Consider the following 22,138-nt stretch of genomic DNA (forward strand, 5'->3'; position numbering starts at 1 on the left):
GAAACAACACAGGACAATATGTACTATGCTTTTCTGGAGGATGTTATCTTTAGCCATGTGCATACCTGTTGCTTCTGTAAAATGATTGATACCTTCCTTGCTTAATGCGAGTGAAGCATTTCGCTACACTCGCATTAACATCTGCTAACCATGTGTATGTGACCAATAAAATTTGATTTGATGTGTGTGTAGACATGGCACTGGCCAGTTCTCCACAATGGAAGAACTATGCCCTACTCCTGGAGTCCCCAGTACACACAGCCTTAGTGACCATTAAAAAGACCGGCAGTATCGCTTAGTCTGAACACACAGTATGCTGTAAATGTACTCCAGACTGAACAAGCTATCCATAGATATAATTTTGCTACTTAGGCCTAAAAACATTTATAAATAATATTTAGTAAATGTTTTCCTAACACTTAACTTTTCTTAAAACTGCATTGTTGTTTAAGGGCTTGTAAGTAAGCATTTCACGGTAAGGTGTACATGTGCCAAATAAAATGTGATTTGAAATCTACACTGGTGTTGCTTACCAAGAAGACAGGGAATGTTCTAAGTTACAGTTTGGACTATAATGTACTTGAAAATCTATGGCAAGACTTGAGAATGGTTGTCTAGCAATCATCAACAACCAATTTGACAGAGCTTGGAGAATTTTGAAAAGAATAATGGGCAAATGTTGCACAATCCAGGTGTGGAAAGCTCTTAAAGACTTATCCAGAAAGTCTAACAAATCAAATCAAATGTATTTATATAGCCCTTCTTACATCAGCTGATATCACAAAGTGCTGTACAGAAACCCAGCCTAAAACCCCAAACAGCAAGCAATGCAGGTGTAGAAGCACGGTGGCTAGGAAAAACTCCCTAGAAAGGCCAAAACCTAGGAAGAAACCTAGAGAGGAACCAGGCTATGAGGGGTGGCCAGTCCTCTTCTGGCTGTGCCGGGTGGAGATTATAACAGCACATGGCCTAGATGTTCAAATGTTCATAAATGACCAGCATTGTCAAATAATAATAATCATAGTAGTTGTCGAGGGTGCAACAAGTCAGTAACACAAGAGTAAGTGTCAGTTGGCTTTTTCATAGCCGATCTTTGAGAGTATCTCTACCGCTCCTGCTGTCTCTAGAGAGTTGAAAACAGCAGGTCTGGGACAGGTAGCACGTCCGGTGAATAGGTCAGGGTTCCAGCAGGTCTGGGACAACAGGTCTGGGACAGGTAGCACGTCCGGTGAACAGGTCAGGGTTCCATAGCTGCAGGCAGAACAGTTGGAACTGGAGCAGCAGCACGGCCAGGTGAACTGGGGACAGCAAGGAGTCATCAAGCCAGGTAGTCCTGAGGCAGCTGTAATAAACTCAGCAAAAAAAGAAACGTCCTCTCACTGTCAACTGCGTTTGTTTTCAACAAACTTCACGTGTAAATATTTGTATGAACGTAACAAGATTCAACAACTGAGACATAAACTGAACAAGTTCCACAGACGTGACTAACAGAAATTGAATAATGTGTCCCTGAACAAAGGGGAATCAAAATCAAAAGTAAGTCAGTATCTGGTGTGGCCACCAGCTGCATTAAGTACTGCAGTGCATCTCCTCCTCATGGACTGCACCAGATTTGCCAGTTCTTGCTGTGAGATGTTACCCCACTCTTCCACCAAGGCACCTGCAAGTTCCCGGACATTTCTGGGGGGAATGGCCCTAGCCCTCACCCTCCGAGCCAACACGTCCCAGACGTGCTCAATGGGATTGAGAACCGGGCTCTTTGCTGGCCATGGCAGAACACTGACATTCCTGTCTTGCAGGAAATCATGCATAGAACGACCAGTATGGCTGGTGGCATTGTCATGCTGGAGGTTCATGTCAGGATGAGCCTGCAGGAAGGGTACCACATGAGGGAGGAGGATGTCTTCCCTGTAATGTTGAGATTGCCTGCAATGACAACAAGCTCAGTCCGATGATGCTGTGACACACCGCACCAGATCATGACGAACCCTCCAAATCAATCCCGCTCCAGAGTACAGGCCTCGGTGTACCGTTCATTCTTTCGACGATAAACGCCACCCATCAACCCTGGTGAGACAAAACCGCAACTCGTCAGTGAAGAGCACTTTTTGCCAGTCCTGTCTGGTCCAGCAACGGTGGGTTTGTGCCCATAGGTGACGTTGTTGCCGGTGATGTCTGGTGAGGATCTGCCTTACAACAGGCATACAAGCCCTCAGTCCAGCCTCTCTCAGCCTATTGCAGACAGTCTGAGCACTGATGGAGGGATTGTGTGTTCCTGGTGTAACTCGGGCAGTTGTTGTTGCCATCCTGTACCTGTCCCGCAGGTGTGATGTTCGGATGTACCGATCCTGTGCAGGGGTTGTTACACGTGGTCTGCCACTGCCAGGACGATCAGCTGTCCGTCCTGTCTCCCTGTAGCGCTGTCTTAGGCGTCTCACAGTACGGACATGGCAATTTATTGCCTTGGCCACATCTGCAGTCCTTATGCCTCCTTGCAGCATGCCTAAGGCATGTTCACGCAGATGAGCAGGGACCCTGGGCATATTTCTTTTGGTGATTTTCAGAGTCAGTAGAAAGGCCTCTTTAGTGTCCTAAGTTTTCATAACTGTGACCTTAATTGCTTACCGTCTGTAAGCTGTTAGTGTCTTAACGACCGTTCCACAGGTGCATGTTCATTAATTGTTTATGGTTCATTGAACAAGCATGGGAAATAGTGTTTAAACCCTTTACAATGAAGATCTGTGAAGTTATTTGGATTTTAACGAATTATCTTTGAAAGACAGGGTCCTGAAAATGGGACGTGTCTTTTTTTGCTGAGTTTATGATACTGTAAGTTTATAATATTGATGGACACAAATTGAATTTCTGCTTGATACCTGGTATGTAAAAAAAAATGCATTTTGTAAATGTACTTTTTTGTAAAATAAATGTCATAGTTTATGTAAAACACAAATGCTATCTTATCTCCTTGGTGCTTGAGCATTATTTTCTGAAAATATTTTGGACGTTCATTCACTTATAGACCCAGATTATATATATTCATGAAAACAGAGTGACCAAAGTCTCTCCAGTATGTGAGTACAGTGTGTGTGTGTGTGTGTGTGTGTGTGTGTGTGTGTGTGTGTGTGTGTGTGTGTGTGTGTTTGAGAGAAAGAAACAAATTAAGCTGCAGATCTGAGGTAGAGACACTGACTATTCATAGTATGTTAAAGAATTCTAGTGAAGTAACACTTTTGGACCACACTATCTGCCACATTGAAGAACTCCAGGTTAAGTGAATGATCACTTCTACCTCTAATCAGCAATCATAGGATTCATTCATGCTCCTTAGATGCCAGGTTAAGGTTACACACAAATGTTCTTACATGGTCTAAAGTAGCCTTGGCCACTCCACGTATAAAACTCTAGTTCCGCCACTGACTACATGGCAACCTTCTAAAATCGGGTGAAACAAAAACACGATCCTTCTGTTCCTCAGAAGTACAAGAAATCAGAACAAGTCCACTTCTCGTAATCCTCACAGAATGTATTTTACCGATCACTCTTTCCACCAGTCTGGATATCTGAAATGGGTTCCTCAGATTTGGCAACTTGATCCGCTCCTCTTCAACAAGCCGTACTCCTCCTGTAAGACGAGGGGACTTTCACAGAACTGGATGTTTTATTTTCTAACAATACTTTCCTCAGTTTGATTGTTTTGGACAATAGGCTAATCTTCCTCGATTCCACCGTCATTTGTTTCAAGATACACACCTACTTCTGCTTCCGCCATCTTGCCGGTTGAGATTTTTCTTCTTTGGTATATTGGCGATTACACAACCAAAAAACTGAACTACCAAAAAATGACAAAAAAAAATGTATAAAATTAACCAAACTACTTTTCTGTTAAAAATAAATAAATAAAACAGATCTGATCCCCACACAGGCTCAAGGGGAACCTGGGAGGGCAGGTCTTCCGGTGCCAGTACCCCTTGCAAGTCTTTCGACATAAAATCCTTGAGTGCCAAAAGCTTTTCTGCTGTAGCCACAATAATGTCTAGTTTCTTCTGCTTCTTTGAGACTTGTGCTGTACAGTTTATAACTGTGGCAATGAACACAACAACATCCACCTTTTTAACACACAGGGTATCTTTTGTCTGGCAGCAAACATTTACTACAGGCTGTGGTGTATCCACTACCATCTCTTCACTGGCATCATACATTTTCTCAATTATTTTAATTGCCTCCGCATAGGAGATTCGGTTGACCGCTCTAACTTTTGCCACCTTAATTTCCTTCACCCTCACAGGGCACTCCAGGAACTCAGGATCATGATCCAAACCACAATTGCAACACTGTCATCCTTCTACACACCTTTCTTCAGTATACTCTGTTCGTCTGCACACACTTGAAACATGACCAAATCCTTTACAATTCTTACACTGCAGTGGTTTGGGGACGAAAGCTCTTACGGCGTATCTTACATGCGTAGGTATTTGCTCTTTGTCAAAAAACAACAGGACCGACAGACTTTCTTCTTTCTCTCCATTCACCCAATGGGTCAGACGCCGGGCACCAACCACGCCAGGAATTCTCTTCAGTTATTCAACCTGAACATACGTCGTCACCCCTGAGATGACTCCTTTGACAGGTGCTCTACTCCAAAGTTCAAAACACAAAACTTCTGTTGTCCGGATTCTTTTGAGGCCCACTGCAATCTTCCTCTGCTCTTCAGAAATACAATTAATCAAAATGATCATTTACACAAGTATTCTCCACTCCAATTTTAGACCATTTCCTTTTTGTTACAGTTTTCAATACTACTGTTGTCCATTCAGAACATTCATCTTCACCAAATGTATTCAACTCGATGCTTAATTCAAACTCAGCATCCACTTCCGCCATCTTCCCTCGATTACCATTGATTATCCGTCCCGGTTGGGATCCGACCTATTCGCCCATTGACCTTCTCTTCAGTGGGGTTTATCGGCAGTTGGCATCCAAAGTTATTGTGCATTACCGCCACCTACTGTACTGGAGTGTGGGCCAGAGACAGGGAGAAACTATCATGGCACAAGGCGAGAGCCAGATGCAGACATAGGAGGCAGATGGTTGGAGTCTTAAAATGTTTATTAATCAAAAGGGGTAGGCAAGAGGTTAGGCAAAAGGTCAAAACCAGATCAGTTGCAGACAAGGTCATGGTCAAGGCAGGCAGAATGGTCAGACAAAGTCCAGAAAACAGGCAAAGGTCAAAACCGGGAGGACTTGTAAAAAGACAATGCAAAAAGCAGGCGACCGGGAAAACCGCTCGTTGACTTGGAAACATACAAGACGAACTGGCACAGAGAGACAGGAAACACAGGGATAAATACACTTGGGAAAACAAGCGACACCTGGAGGGGGTGGAGACAATAACGAGGACAGGTGAAACTGATCAGGGTGTGACAGAAACAAAATCCTACCTGCCACCCCGTTGCCCTTAAAAAAGATATCAAAATATTTGAGACTCTATCTAATGATGTTCTACTCAATATACTCTTTAAACTAATTTCCTGTATCCCCTTCTCCCTCATACTAGATCTCAGCCTCTCTCTTTCCCTCTGATACTCCCCACACTGTAGCAATACATGCTCCACCGTATCTGTTTCCTGGCAATAATCACACTTTCCTATTGGATGCTTTCCTATTACATTTAAGGTCTTATTCAACTGGCTGAGTCCCACCCGTAATCTTGTAAAAATAGCCTCCCTCTTCTGTCCCTTCCTGCCATCCTCCCCTCCTTGACTTTCCTCTGTACTTGAAATAAATGCCTGCCCTTAGTATCTCTATTCCACTGCTCTTGCCAATTCTGCACCATCACTGTCGATATCAGGCTTTTTGCCTCTGCCTTGCTCATTGAAACTACAACCTCAACATCCCCACTACTAAGTGCTTGTTTAGCCAGTACATCAACTGCCTTGTTCCCCTCCACCCCCACATGGGCTGGGACCCAAGTAAATCTTATCTGTAAACCCATCTGTCTAATCCTGCAATGGGTTTGTAGCACCTCATAAAGCAGGTTTTGTCTGCTATGTGAGCTAAAGGACGGGAGACTCATTAACACTGCACATGAATCAGAGCAAATAACTACTCTGTCTGGCTTGACTTCCTCCACCCACTGCAAGGCCAACAGTATGGCCATCAGCTCCGCCGTATATACAGCCAGATGATCTGTAATACGTTTCCTGACTTCCTCCACCCACTGCAAGGCCAACAGTATGGCCATCGGCTCCGCCGTATATACAGCCAGATGATCTGTAATACGTTTCCTGACTGCCACCCCACATTCCTGCACTACAAATGCTGACCCAGTACGTCCTGTCCTTGGATCTTTTGAACCATCTGTGTAAATGGTCACAAAATCCTGATAATATTCATACTACCCACAGTATCGAGACATCTCTTAAACAAATCAAATGGCTCAACACCCTCCCTATCTTAAGTCTCTCCGACACTTCTAGACAACTACTGGAGGCGAGAGTAGCCATGGTGGATTTACAGGAATAGCTACCATTGGACTAAACTCCCTTCCATACAGTCCCATCTCCTTCGCCTGGGTATTACCCACCCACCCAAAGCTTGTGTTCTGTCTTCGCTCATGTTCCCATCATGCCTGTAAAGTCCTTTTCGCAGGATGAGAAACCCTATGTCCCTGAAGGTTGACCCAATAATTCATATCCGCCATCTCCACCTATAGGGTAGACACTGGGGAGGTCTACCCTCCACTACATATTCTGAGTCCTTGCCCTTGTATGACATCTAGCCTTTCCAATGAGGTGGCTTCTAAGCAGAGCACTGCGTCCATAGTTCCCCTATCCTTCCTGAACCCACTCTGATGTGGTGATACTAGCCCCCTCCTCTCCAGGAAGTAAGTTAGCCTCTCCGTAATCATACATTCCATAATCTTACATACATTTGATGTTAAAGCTATTGGCCGATAGCTTGTTATACTGAATCAGATGTTGGATGTTATGCTTCCTTTTCAGTACTCTAAGTGCCCTGTTCCTACTCCTCACCATTGCCCCACACTCCTCCGTCCACCATGGGACTGCTTTCCCCATCCTCCTCCCTGAACTCTTAGGTATAGCCTCAGTAGCTGCCCCCACTAACACTGTTCTCACCCAGTTATTCATACTACCCACATCCCCTCTCATCACCTGCTCACTCAGCTCCTGAAACAGATCCCCTTTTGCCCTTCCAATCACCCACCTGCCTACTCCATCCACTGACACCTCCTACTCCCTCCGGCTTACTGTCCATACCATGTGGTAATGATCACTCCCTACTGTCGACTCCTCCCATACCTCCCACTCACAGATTTTGGCCATCGCACTAGATACCAGAGTGAGGTCCAAGGCAGACTCTTTCCCTGTGGCTACATCAATCCTGGTCCCTCGGCCATCATTCAGGCACACCAGATATTTAATTTATCAGATTTTCCATCACTTGGCCATTTCCATCCATCCATTTCCCTCTTCACAGTGTGTTGTGGGCATTACAATCCCCACACCACATTACCTTACTTCTATCCTGGCCCTCCACCCTCTCCAGCACTTTCAGGTCCAATATCTGACACAGATTATAGAAGTTCTCTACCACTAGCACCCCTCCTCTCAACCACACCTCCACCACCACATATTCCTGTTCAATACCTTTGCCTAGCATCCTGTAAGGAAGTCCTTGCTTTATGAAAGTGGCACATCCCCCCCCCCCCACATCCCTGTCCCTACGAACCCCTACATATCCCTGTATGATAAACTCCACAGTCGGTTGGAGCCATGTTTCCTGCACACAAATCACTTCAGGCTTAGCTGGCACATCTACTGTACAATGAACCGCTTGAACTCCTGCCCATTAGCCAACAGGCTTTGAGCATTCCATTGTATTACTACAACTAAGATCCAGTAATACATGACTCCACCCTCGGCTGATTGAGGTCATCTTGAACCTCTTCCCATGTCAACCCTGTCATACTCCGATGTCTCCCAGCAGCTTTCATTATTAGCGAAATCCTCTCTGTTTTAGACTCTATTTTAGCGGTGCTATTGATAGCTCCCGCTATGAACGTCACTAGCTTTATCTTATCTATGTATAACATATCGCTGCCCACCTTCCCCGTAATCCCCGGTCTAGATTCTACCCATCTCTCCCTTGATCCTGTATCTCCCTGGACCTGGACCACGCTCACTGCCTCAGCATATGACAGCTTTCTTTGCACTCTCACTTGTTGCACCTCCACTGCCTGCTTCATTGCCTCACACCCACCATATGCCACACTATGAGCCTCATTGACCTAAAAATATTACATTTACATAAGTATTCAGACCCTTTACTCAGACTTTGTTGAAGCACCTTTGGCTGCAATTACAGCCTCGAGTCATCTTGTGTATGACGCTACAAGCTTGCACACCTGTATTTGGGGAATTTCTCCCATTCTTCTCTGCAGATCCTCTCAAGCTCTGTCAGGTTGGATGCTCAACAGCTATTTTCAGGTCTCTCCAGAGATGTTTGATCGGGTTCAATTCCGAGCTCTGGCTGGGCCACTCAAGGACATTCAGAGACTTGTCACGAAGCCACTCCTGCGTTGTCTTGGCTGTGTGCTTATGGGTTGTTGTCTGAGGTTCTCAGCACTCTGGAGCAGGTTTTCATCAAGGATCTCTCTGTACTTTGCTTTGTTCAATTTTGCCTCGATCCTGACTAGTCTCCCAGTTCCTACCGCTGAAAAATACCCCCCACAGCATGATGCTGCCACCTCCATGCTTCACCGTAGGGAAAGTGTTGGTGTTGTAAAGTGTTGGTCTCGTGTTTCATGAGCTGAAATAAAAGATCCCCAAAATGTTACATATGCACAAAAAACGTATTTCTCTCAAATTTTGTGCACAAATGTGTTTACATCCCTGTTAGTAAGCATGTCTCCTTTGCCAAGATAATCCATCCACCTGACAGGTGTGGCGAATAAAGAAGCTGATTAAACAGCATGATCATTACACAGGTGCACCTTGTGCTGGGGACAATAAACGGCCACTCTAAAATGTGCTGTTGTGTCACACAACACAATGCCACAGATGTCTGAAGTTTTGAGGGAGTACCCATTTGGCATGCAGACTGCAAGAATTTCCACCAGAGCTTTGCCAGGGAAGTGAATGTTAATTTCTTTACCATAAGTCACCTCCAATGTCGTTTTAGAGAATTTGGCAGAACGTCCAACCGGACTGACAACCGCAGACCATGTGTATGGCGTTGTGTGGGCGAGCGGTTTGCTGATGTCAACGTTGTGAACAGAGTGCCCCATGGTGGCGGTGGGGTTATGGTATGGGCAGGCATAAGCTACAGACAATGAACACAATTGCATTTTATCAATGGCAATTGGAATGCACAAAAATACAGTGATGAGCTCCTGTGGCCCATTGTGAGGCCCATTTTTTTATGTGACCAACAGATGCATATCTGTATTCCCAGTCATGTGGAATCCATAGATTAGGGCCAATTGACTGATTTCCTCATATGAACTGTAAATCAATGAAATTGTTGCATGATGCATTTATATATTTGTTCAGTATATGTAGGGGTAAAAGTGACTAGGCATTCAGGATAGATAATAGAGTAGCAACAGCCTGTGTGGAAAAGTGTGTCTGTGTGTGGCGCCAATATGCATGTGTGTGTGTTTTTTGTGTGTGAGCGTATGTAGTGTGTGTGTTTGTTGGAGTGTCAGTGTAGTATGTGTGAGTGTGTGGGTAGAGTTTAGTGAGTTCGCAAGCCAGCGCAAGACAGTCAATGCATAAATTCAATAAACAATAATAATAAAGGGAGTCAATGTAAATAGTCTGGATAGCCATCTGATTAACTGTTCAGCAGTACTGCTTGCCGTGCAGCAGCAGAGAGAACAGTCTATGGGTGGCTGGAGTCTTTGAGCATTTTTAGTGCCTTACTCTGACACCGCCTGGTATAGAGGTCCTGGATGACAGGAAGTTTGGTCCCAGTGATGTACTGGGCTGTACTCACTTTCCCTCTGTAGCGCCTTGCGGTCTGATGCAGAGCATTTGCCATTCCCTGCGGTTTAATTATGAATCAAGGGTTTGTGCTTGCAACATTGAATGAGTATTTGATAATATGTCTATTATATGCAAACAACTCAGTGTGTGTATACAAATCTTACACATACAGAGAGATAAATCTATACAGAGAAAACATTTAATCAACATAGACTTAAGAGATTTTTTTTTTAAGCAGATGTCATCCTAGACTGCATTGGTGGGTCCAACTGGGAGAGGATGTGCTATCAGGATTACAAGATGATGTTATTTGTGCAGCAAATTGTTGTTTTATTTAATAGAGTAAGGTTCTTAGGACTCTCTCCTTTCTGAGTTAACTGAGAGGAGTCTTTATGGAGCTTGGGCTGGCAACTGATTAAGTGATGGCTTGGTGATTAAAAACCTACAGCTGGCATTCCATAGATAAGATATGGTGAGAGTCACCAAGATAGAGAGAGCCTGGAGGAACAGAACAAAGGCCTCAGTATTCCTAATTATCCTAGCATCTTGGGTTGATCCAGAGGATCAACCCAAAGTGGCTTATGGTGCCCTCCAATCTATATGGGAGGGGTGGAACCAAGCATTCTGGGTATCAGCTATATAAACTGTGCATTGTCTGTGCATTGTCTGTAAAAGGTAGGCTTGACGGTTTCATTATTGCAATCATTAATCAATATTAAATAAAGATGATTGTTTGAAGAAATGACCAAGTCTCTCTAAGTCTCTCTAAGTAAGTACAGTACAGTTTTTTTGCATATCCTACTCCCCCTGATTAGCCATTATTGACAGCGACCCTAATGTAATTAGGGTTAAGTGGCTTACTCAGGGGCACACAATATATTTTTCACTTAGTCAGCTTGGGGATTCGAACTAGCAACCTTTCGGTTACTGGTCCAATGTTCTTAACTGCTAAGCAACCTACTGCTCTCGAACCTCTAACTCTCACATCATGCAATGAAATAATTATGCCTGTCCCCTACAGCACTGTATTTGTTAATACTTCCTGAATGTAAAGAGTGTGTCCATGTGTTTTTTCCTGTGCAGATCTGGTGAGAGCCTTCTCAGAAAGGGCACTACCTCACTTCTCAGACCCTATCACCTCCCCCTGCCTGCTGAGACCTGTGATCGACAGCATGTTTACCCTGGAGAAGATAGCTGATGCTCACAGACACATAGAAGCCAATAGAAACAAGGGAAAGATTGTCATCAATGTCATGAACCCACAATGATGGGACCTCCAGTGACATCTCTCCATCTACTACCAAACTGATCATAGTTGTTTCACACCAAATGTAACATTTGGTTGATCAACTTGGTTGATAATGCATATGACCTGAACGTTATGTGATTCTTATTATGTTGATATTTGTATTACATTATATTTAGTGTTCTGTCAAATTATTCTTATTTTTACTTAGTAGGCTGAAACAAATTGGTTGTTATTGGCATAATACAAATAGTTTGGCGCATCTGTGTTTTCATAAGGCATCAAGAATAAACAGTATTTTTTTCAACAAAAACAATTAACATTGTTTGTAATAATGTAATGCTGTTACATGTTCCACTATATGTGTTCATTTTCCATGTGTCGCGGATAGAAACATATGCAAAGATTCTATGCATATGGCCGCAATTACATTCCAGTACAACTAGAGCGCGTGTGTGATTTTATGCGCAAACCCGCCACAAGCGAACCGGGTGAGTCCAAACCGGAATTGGCAGGCTATAATGACATGTTCTACTTCCTGAAGTCACCGGCAAGTTTTGTTTTGGGAGATTTTGTTTCTGTGAGTCTACACTTGTTAATTTTTTTTGATTGGCAAATGCGTCAATAATAATCGTGCCACGGACACCAGGAGACTATCGACCCCCGTCGAAACAAAGTGGGTAGAATGTGGCGGTGTGTGATTATTTGTGTTTTATGCACTTGACTTCCTCATGCATAGTTTATCTAACCAACTGAAAGCGTAACTTTCCCACAATCTGTTTCGGGATCAGTCTTTAATGGCGGATCGATTATTTTATTTTCATTGTCTCAAATTAATCGACTACAGAGGTTCATTCAACGAGCATGTGTGAATGGCTATGCTGTAGGTCAGTACTGAGTGCGTTAGAGACGTCGACGATGACTATCAAGTGTTTGTTCGCTAACGCCCAGGAAGCTCCTATTCAAACTCCCATCAGACTGCTCTACAAGCATTATAATGTCAAAAGCAGTGGTGTAGGCAGAAATTCGTTAATGTCAGGGCCAGCAAAAACATAGGTGCGCCAAAATGTGGGCACTCAAATAATCATAAAAGCATAGCCCACGCTATACTCTACTGTAATCGATCGCACCCAACAAACCATCTAAAATGTGATTTCGCATTACAGACCAATAGTCTTGTAGGCCTACGTAAATCCATTACTCTTACAAAACATGAGACTCACATAGACCTACACATAATCGGCCATAGGCCTATAATTAATGAGAATAGAACATAGTACCCCGACGTAACAGTAATAATCACAATAGGCTTGGCAATCTCTTACTGGCTCAACCAGGAAATAGTAGGCTAGGCAAGGCTCAGCGACCAGGAGATGGTAGGCTAGGCAAGGCTCAGCGACCAGGAGATGGTAGGAAAGGCTCAGCGACCAGGAGATGGTAGGCTAGGCAGCCACAAATGTAATCATTTAACACTAGGAGAGCCGAGAGCATCATATTGACTCAAAACGAAATTGACTTTAAGTACTCTGCCATTTTTAAAGTTATGTCCTCCCTGCCCTTGACTTTTCCTAAATAAGTCTAACACACTATCTTTGTTAGAATCTTAATATCACAAACATAATATATGCTATAAGCAGTTTAAAAGGACATGTCATTTTTTCCCCCCCTGACCGTCAGGCTAATGGGGGTCAATTTCACGCCATATGTATTGAATTCAAAATAAAATAAATCGTTAACATGAAAAATAAAGTTGAGAATGTAAACATATTTTCGTGGATGGGTGAAATAATGGATGTTGAAATCAAAAACCAAACAACTGAAAGCAAAATGTATAGAATTGTAAACAAAAGACATCAAAAGCAAAACCCCCAAACTTGTAAGCAAATCATTTTAAATGTCAAATGATTAAAAAATATATATATTTGAAAACAAATGCAAAAATCGTTTTCGGTTAAACTTTCCCAGCAACCAATCCTATTGAATACATTTTGCCTAGGCTCTTGCCCGCATGTACTACCTTTTGGTCACGCTACTCGTATCTTTGCTTTCACTGCCGGTCTTTTCGGTTGCGAGTTTTGCCATTCTTTTTCCGTGAAAGGCGGGGTTTAGAGGGACAATGAGTCCGCTAGTTTTGGAGTGACGGTTCAATGAATCAATGATTTGATTGTGTCACTGGCTCTGACCCTTCTAACTACTTAGGTAAACATATGAATTACCTGTTGCACAAAGTTCGGCGGACGCAGGTGTTGGAAACTGGTTCGCCATTGTTTAGAACGTGTGAGCACAGGGGGGTGGATGGGATTCTCTCCTGTCTGAGGCAACACTGATTGCTATGCAAATGGTGGTTGCACCTCAATTTAGAAAGGAACACCGCCGCCAGAGGAAAAGGAAGATATTCCATGATGAGATCTCTCAAGAGGAGACAGTGCAGCAACGATGTTTTGGGAACACAGTGTTTTTTTTGTTTTTTTTACTGCTATGGACAACATCATAAATGACTTGGACGCTAGGTTCCACACCACTGCAAAAAATTGTAGAATAATTTTGTGCTGTTCTGAAAGTTGGGCAGATTAGTGAGGATAAACTCCCTTCTGTGTACCAACCACTGATCATGAAGTATTCCAGAGATCTTACACCTGAGTTTCAAAATGAAGTAAAACACCTGAACACTGTAAATGCTGCCACTTTCCCCCCCTAACTTGTCCCCTCTTGGTCACCTGAATACAATTTGTAAGATGCAGCTGTAAAACATTTTTGGAGAAATGTGCATTTCTTTAAGTATATTTTGCACACTGCCTGTGACTGTTGCTGGTGGCGATAGAGCTTTCAGTAAGCTAAAACTGATCAACTATTTGAGGTCCCAGGACAGGCTTTGCAGTCTTGCCATGCTGTCCATTGAAAGTCAGTTAGCTAGAAAGCTGGACTTCAAAGACTTGATCAGTGACTTTGCTAGCTAGAAGGTTGGGCTCTTGGTGAATAAGGCTGAGCAAAGGCCAGTGATAACTGTTAAATGACATGGCTATGGATATTGGATCACTACACACATGATGCCCACAGGCTGAGAACAAGACTGAGAACAGACTGAGAACAAGATATATCTCAAAGTAATGGCTGGTTTGCCATAAAATTAGTTATGCACAATCAAGACCCCAAGTGGAAGAAACCTATTGATTTGGTGACCACTTGACCTTTCTTCTAGCACCACCATCAGGCCTTTTCATTTCCATTTTGTTTTCCATTTCCATTTTTCCAGCTGCTTATTTTCTAGTTGGTTTGTATACTTAGTTCAAACATCTGCTGCTGATTTTATTATTTTGTTTGTTATGTCATTTATAGATGATAATGTTAATTTGTTTTAATTGAAGAGGTTAATGTATATTTAAGTTATATTTATTTTAAGTTATTAATTTTAAGAGAATTTTCCATTCAAGAATTTTACCATTTAGACTGTAAAATATGTCCTTTAGCGCATTTCTTATAGAGGGTATCAGTCTTGCATCAAATAGTGAATTCCACTTTATGCAGAATGTTGCATGCACAGTGTTATATTTTCACAGCTCACTGTCAGTAAATATCGTACAATAAATATTGGACTACAAGAGAGTTGAAAGCCTGCAAAGGTAGAGTTATTTAAAGCTTTGAATGGGTCGATTGGGTTCTGGAGATGTGTGGTTACAGCAATTGCGCCGGGTTGGTGTGGCCTGTGGTGGTGGGGCCCAATGTGATATCTTTTCATGGGGCCCAAAATCCCTGGCTACACCAAAACTACATTGAAACTAATTTCACACATACACTGAGATTACAAAACATTAAGAACACCTGTTCTTTCCATGACATTGCTTATCCTTGCCAAACAACTCTTAAAAATGAACCCTTGAGCTCTATTTCAAAATATATATTTTTGGTGGCTGAATTACTGCCATTACTTGCAACACTCAAAGCACAGTTGTGTATTTAAACTGAAAATATGCCATTCTGTTCCTTTGAAATGCATTTTTGTTAAATTCATAAATGAATTCCCAAAGACCTGCCCTTAACAAAGTAATAATGAATGATCTTTGTGATGGTGTTTATTTAAGGGAATACTTCGGGATTTTGGCAACGAGGCCTTTTATCTACTTCCCCAACGTCAGATGAACTAGTGGAGACCATTTTTATGTCTCTGTGTCCAGTATGTTGGAAGTTAAAGAGAGATGAGTCAGGCCATGCTTATCGTCAACATCTCTAACACACACTGGTGCCGGGTGGAGTTAATGCGTAATTGATGGGGTCGAATGCAGCCTGGTGGCAGACAGAAACATAATGTGGCACATTTTTTCATCCTTGTGTCATGAGCTAAAACACAAGCAAAGCCAATGATCTTTCACTATATCCTCATGGCATACCAGTCATAGCTGTTGTATTTATCATTGTTGCAGATCTAAAACATGGCGGAACCAAACGAAAGGCCTCAACGTAAGATGTCCACCGCAGGTGACAGTCTATACAATATACTAGGACTGGAGAAGGGGGCATCCGCAGAAGAAATAAAGAAGGCATACAGGTATAAACGGGTGAAAGATCACATTTCTTCTTGGTACGGGACCTCCTATATGTGCACCAAAACATTTTATGGGCCTAATCATAGAACTACATATATAATCCCTGTTAATTCAATAGGATCTCTGTGGGCCTTGTCGTAAAGATTTGTCATTTAACTTTTAAAATGTATTACCTTTTATTGTGGCATAAACACAACCAGTCATGATGCTTTTTATCTGATTGTCAAACGATCACTACAAAGGGCTCCTTTACTAGGCTACCCCGCGTATGTTCATCCACTCGCAACATATTTCCAGCCTCCAAACAGTGGTGAATGGAAAGAGGCGATTGTCATTAGGCCAAAATGTATGCGTCCACTGCTGTCCGCACCCGCGTCTCTGTGTCGCCCACTCATCTCTGCCATGGCAAAATGTCAGTGTTCTTGTCACATTTTAGAGTGTAGGCTATACCACCTGTTGTCAATAGCTCATTTGTCATGCCTCTGACATACGGTAATGATAGTGGTGTAATAGCCTACAGTTTTCTTGACATTTCGATTTAATTATTGTGAAGTTTTACTGGTACGGCATACACCCACTATTTATTTTGCCGGACCATACCGCCTTACTTTCACCCCTGGTTATAAAACTCTCAACCACAGACAAATGCTTTGAGAAAGACTACAGAACAGTTAAAAACACGTCTGTTTTCTTAATGAAAGCACCATTAACAGAAAATATAACATAGGCTGTCCTTACTCTTTTTGGTTTCTAGTAGATAGAAAACAAAAGACATATTTGCATACTGGTAACCTGATTACCTGCTCTGTGGTTTTTGCAAATGAGGTCAAATGATTCTCCTATTATATTTCTAAACTCAAACTTTCCCATGACTTACTCATGGGAATAAAAGCAGAACATGACTTTAAGTTTCCCTGTGACAATATAAATAAAAGTCCTCCTCCTCCCAGGAAACTAGCACTGAGGCATCATCCTGACAAGAACCCAGACAATCCAGAGGCAGCTGAGAAGTTTAAAGAGATCAACAATGCCAACTCCATCCTCAACGATGAGACCAAGAGGAAGGTCTACGATGAGTACGGCTCCATGGGCCTCTATGTGGCCGAGCAGTTTGGAGACGAGAGCGTTAAATATTACTTCCTCATTCACAAGTGCTGGTTTAAGGTGAGAAGTCTTTTAGGGCTTACACATTTTCATATGTATACACTTTGCTGACGCTTATACCCAAAAGTTACTTATTGTACAGTGAGTGAATACTGAACATTTTTACTAAGTGTATGTGATCCCGTTAGAAATTAACTCACGACCTAGGCGTTGCTAAATTGTACTGCATGTTAATCATTAAGGTCATTAGGGTTCACAGAAATCAAAAATCGGGTTATTATAGTTTTCTAACACTTACAAGTGTATGCATGACAACTTATGTCAATTATGACCTGTGTGAAACAAATTCCTTCTTTATTTCCCAGACCCTGATGGTGTGCTGTGGGATCTTCACCCTCTGCTGCTGCTGTTGCTGCTGCTTTTTCTGCTGTGGCAGGTGCAAGCCACTGCAGGAGGAGCACGGATACGTAGACCCAGACGACCTGGAGGCTCAGATCAGAGCTGAGCAGGACAGGGGTGAGTGGGGGCAAGGCCTGGGGGGGTGGGGTGGGTGGGGGGGGGGGTGGCGGCAAGGCCTGGGGGGAGGCGCATGAGGGAGTACTAGATAAACCAACCATTTGATCTCAGTCAGTTTTATGGGGATATCCTTTTAGATCTTTAGTTATACAGTGTTGTTTTGAACGATGTACAGTGAATGAATTTTAGAGTAAACTGTAGCATAACCTACCTGTGATTAAAGCACATATTTTGCTACTGGGGCATGCTGTTGAGTTTTGGCCACATGAGAAAAATGCAACCAATCGCACAACCATCCTAAAATCTCATAAGAAATTAGGTGGTGTTTTTTGTCTTACAGTAATGTTACACTATGCTATTATATTTGGTTTTGTTATGTAGAATACTGTCATAATGTGATTTTGCAGACATGTCTTTTTTGCAACTGTATTAAACAAGCACCATTTGCCACCAGTAGCCTGTTGTCTACAAGTAGTGCGTAAAGTAGAGAATCCTGCATATGCGCAAAACCTTTGAGGCCTTTAGCCATTTTGGGGCGTAGTGGTTAGAGCGTTGGGCCAGTAACCGAAAGGTTGTTGGATCGAATCCCCGAGCTGCAAAAGTCAAAATCTGTCGTTCTGCCCCTGAACAAGGCAGTTAACCCACTGTTCCTAGGCCGTCATTGTAAATAAGAATTTGTTCTTAACTGACTTGCCTAGTTAAGTAAAATAAATAAATACAAATTGGGAAGAGGGGTTCAGAAAAGTCAGATCTGCAGCCACTCCATAAGTATGATGTCTGTGTGGGTCAATGTGGTAAATCTTTAGAAGCTAGTTTTAGAATCAGCCTCTTTGTTTAGAGCAACCAGGACATCACGTGCACATGCTTAAAGGGATGAAGTAGAAGGAGTCTGAAAATGTTTTTTAATTTCACAGCCGGTGGTGAGACTATAATAATAATGGCTCAGCCAGGCCCTAGGGCAATCTCTGGCAACTCAGTTGAAACTCCAAACTGGGTCGGCTTTAACACTCTTTGTGCATTTTGTATACTGTATATCATGCTTACTGCTTACGCCCATTGATTAATGCTATTGTGGGCTAGCAGCTTATTAACCCATATGCTTTTGGCAATTGGAAATTGAGCTCCGAATGTGCTCACTAACTCTAACTAAGCTAGTGATTACTTTTGTTGTTGGGAACTTTCTTTAGTCTTTCATGCTACAGCTCTATCTAAAAAGCTTGTCGTGTCTCTTCACACCACTAGCTGAACTAATTCCAATTCCAATACTTTCCCCCATTGCCAACCACGCGTTCTTTGTGTTGTTGACATGATTAAGGCCATGCTTTCATTTTGTTCTGTTAATCAATGGCTGTTTACACAGGCAGCCCAATTTTTGGCAAAAAAGCTGATCTGATTGGTCAAAAGACCAATTAGTAGAAAAAGAATGCAGCCTATGTTTACAAAACATGTTTTGAAAATGTTTATTATCATTGCTAATAGGAAGGGTTGGTTCAAAAAAGCAGAGTAATATTTTTAATTTCATATGGACTAATAAAAGTATATTTTTCTAATAGGTAATTTCTGCCTGCTTGTGTCCTGGCTTGGACTCGAAGATAAGCGCTCAGTGAATTAACAGTACATCTCTGTTCTCCCTGCAGGGGAACACGAACCCATTGTGATCCAGCCTCATGCTGCTGCTAATGAGAAGACCGAGTTCGACCACGACCAATCTGCAGCCAAACCACTCTGACCCTATACTCACCACAGTGGACCAGTAAGAACCTGTCAGCGAGACGTCTTCCCATAGCTTGGTCCCAGAATCTGTTTGTGCTGTCTTGCCTACTCGTATGGTCATTAGGACTTGGCAAGACAGCACAAACTGATATGGGACCTGGCTAGTCTGCCCAATCTGGTTACTCCCAACTAGGGTTGCAAAATTCTGGTAACTTTCCCAAAATTCACAGGTTTTCCCGAAATAAGGAGGGAATAAGCAGGAAATCTGGAATCCATCCAGGATTTCTGGAAAACCAGGGAATGTGACATTACTGTGATCAGTTTCTGTGGTTTGTTTTTTTAATCAGTGGCTGGTGCTTAAATCATGCAGTCGACCCACCGTACTATATGTGGCCAAAGCCTTATATTTGGATATATTTTTATGTCTCAATATAAGGGTCTGAAAGTGGCTCATTTTAATTATAAATTGGGGTCTGTGTTTACAAGAATCGTACATTCTTATGATTGTGCCAAATGCCAAGTTGACCTTAATGCTGAGGGGATCTTTCTTTGTAGATTGAAAAATGTAACATTTTTTAATAGTACAGAACAATATGTGCAGAGTAATGGCTTCTATGCATGCTCAATGGAGAGTGTAGGGAGGGTGTTTGAATAGAAACTGATATACCTCCCAAATGACACCATATTCCCTATGTGTAATGCACTACTTTTGACCAGAGCTATGTAGTGCACTACTTTTGACCAGGACCCATAGGTCTCTGGTCCAAAGTAGTGCACTATATAGGGAATAGGAAGCTATTTGTGAAAGAAGGGAAGGGAAAGCGCAGCCTGAGTCTGAAGTTGTAAATTAATGTGCACTTTAAACGCCTTGTGGGTCGTTCAACAAAATGTGTCAATTTTGGGTAGGGTAACTTGGTAAAAACTTTCACATAATTCTGTCATAAAGAGCACATGTTCAACTTAATAAAAAACACATTTTCCCATTGAGGTTAAATGGGTTAAAATCTTCCTAGAAGTCACAGAGGGTGCACAAAGAGACATGCCAAAATCCTGAATCTTTGCACTTTAGGAAGTCTTTATTAATATGAATAATCAGCTGTATTGAAAGTTGTGGTCTACATTAAATGGCACTTTTTTTTGTAAATATTGGTGCACAATTTCTACTTTAAATATTAAAGGAATGCAAAAGGGACTCATTTTGTGGAACGACCCTTCTAAGCATAATGATCTAGTTATAATAAGGGCTGCTGTGGACTGCCACTACCTGTTGTGTGGGAGCCAATAGTTGCAGCTTTAACCTATGAACCAATGTGAAGAGACGCCAAACGTTTAAATGTGTTTATATGTTTGTTTTAGGCAATATTTTTGTACTGTCAAGCTTTATTTTCAATTTTCCAAAGCTTATGATTCCATACATGTGCTTACTTTTTTCATGTTCTCATATGCCTCTCTTATACCTCCCTCTCTCTACATGGAATAATATTGGAGTTCTTGTAATTTAAAAATGTCTTCCTGACCCATATGACTTCCCATTTCTTCTGATGATGTCTGTCCTCTTGTGTGATCTGGATTCAGTGTCAAATTCTGTTTCTGTGCAGTATAGTGTACATTATAGTTTTATATGTAGCATTTCCTGAGCACACCTGCTCAACTTTTTAAACACTTGGACACCAAATAATGCCATTTGTTGAAAGCCATTGTCTCACATACCAGCAATTCTCAGATTTTAAAGTGGGTTTCTTTTGTAGTTCAGCAGTATCACATTCAGTGAAAACTGAAGAAAAAAAATATATAATGCAGTTAAAACATTGCTGTGATTATTTGTCCATTGACTTTAATTTATCTCCCTGAGGATTTAATTGTGGTGGCTTTGTATCAAATGCTGGTGTTATGATATATAATCCATTGCTCATTAATTTTCCCAACCTAATATGCAGGATTCTTCAAAGGCTTTATTTTTGAATTAATGTGTTACTAACATTTAATGTGTTACTACACACTCCTTTAATAAAAATGTTTCCTTTTTGTTTTGATTCTACTTTATATACTATTGACACTGTAAAATATTTATATAAATGTATATTGAATAAATTGGGGGTCATGTAAAAAATTCTCTGCCTATTCTGCTCATTTATTTCTCACAGAAGTTCTACATAAACTTATTTTTCAGGAAAATTCCATACTTCTACAGTATTTGAACATATGTAAAGATCCTTGTAGAAAACCACACCTGATGTACAGGTGGCAGGTTTTCAACAGACGCCGGCATGAACCAGACCAATGTTAAGTGACTGGCAGAGTTCATTTGGAGATTTGTCTTGTAAACTTAAGAGGTAGCAATGCCATAAGGACAGTGGTGTTTCCTTTTAGTTTAAGCAGGCACTTTTTAGCCTGTTTGATTCTTTCTAAACTTTCAGTAGCTGTTTTAGGAGGAGAATGAAATGTTCCGATGATGGATTTGAGAAACACCATCTCATTGAGGATGATACTACATACTCAATTACATTACTGGGGTATGTAGCACTGGCGTACCGGACCCCCCGCAATGAGGGGAGCCCACAAGCTCTGGGGGCCCATGCGCCTGTCACGATATCTATGACATTAAACCTCAAAAGTAATTCATAAACCTTTTTAATTTCCATATGTACTAGGAAGATAAGTGTTTGTTTCTTGGGCTTCAAGAATGGGACAAAAAAATAAACGAATTGAAAGTACAGTATGAGTGGATGTCAGTGAACAAACGTGGCCAACGCTACGACGGGGCCAGTGTAATGAGTGGAGCTTACTCAGGTGTTCAAAAACACAGAGAGCCTGATGCTTGTTAGGTAGTTCTTTATGAGTTTTACTTTAGAAAACGATCTCTCTGCAGAAGTGACAGTTTCAGGTGTGGTAAAAACAGCTTGATTGCTGTAGCAACAACAGGGAAACTGGCCAAAGGGAGTTGTGCTTCAAATACAGCAGTTCTGTAACATCATTAATTGAGGCTCTCATTCTCCTTAATTGCCGGC

At 42.0% G+C, this 22,138-nt stretch overlaps 1 protein-coding gene across 2 annotated transcripts; it reads left to right on the plus strand.

Moving 5' to 3' along the window:
* Positions 1–11,719: 11,719 nt before the first annotated feature.
* On the plus strand, positions 11,720–21,242 carry LOC106603280 (dnaJ homolog subfamily C member 5B). 2 transcript variants are annotated; one of them, XM_014196728.2, is made up of 5 exons: positions 11,720–11,932; positions 15,675–15,799; positions 16,748–16,961; positions 17,267–17,417; positions 19,055–21,242. In XM_014196728.2, exons 2-5 carry the CDS (start codon positions 15,684–15,686, stop codon positions 19,144–19,146), a joined length of 573 nt encoding a protein of 190 aa, XP_014052203.1. In that variant the 5' UTR covers positions 11,720–11,932; positions 15,675–15,683; the 3' UTR covers positions 19,147–21,242. The 2 variants fall into 2 exon arrangements, with proteins under 2 accessions (XP_014052203.1, XP_014052213.1); XM_014196738.2 differs by having other exon boundaries at positions 11,763–11,949.
* Positions 21,243–22,138: the final 896 nt, after the last annotated feature.

This window comes from Salmo salar, chromosome ssa01 (assembly GCF_905237065.1).
Source record: "Salmo salar chromosome ssa01, Ssal_v3.1, whole genome shotgun sequence".
Lineage (NCBI taxonomy): Eukaryota > Metazoa > Chordata > Actinopteri > Salmoniformes > Salmonidae > Salmo > Salmo salar.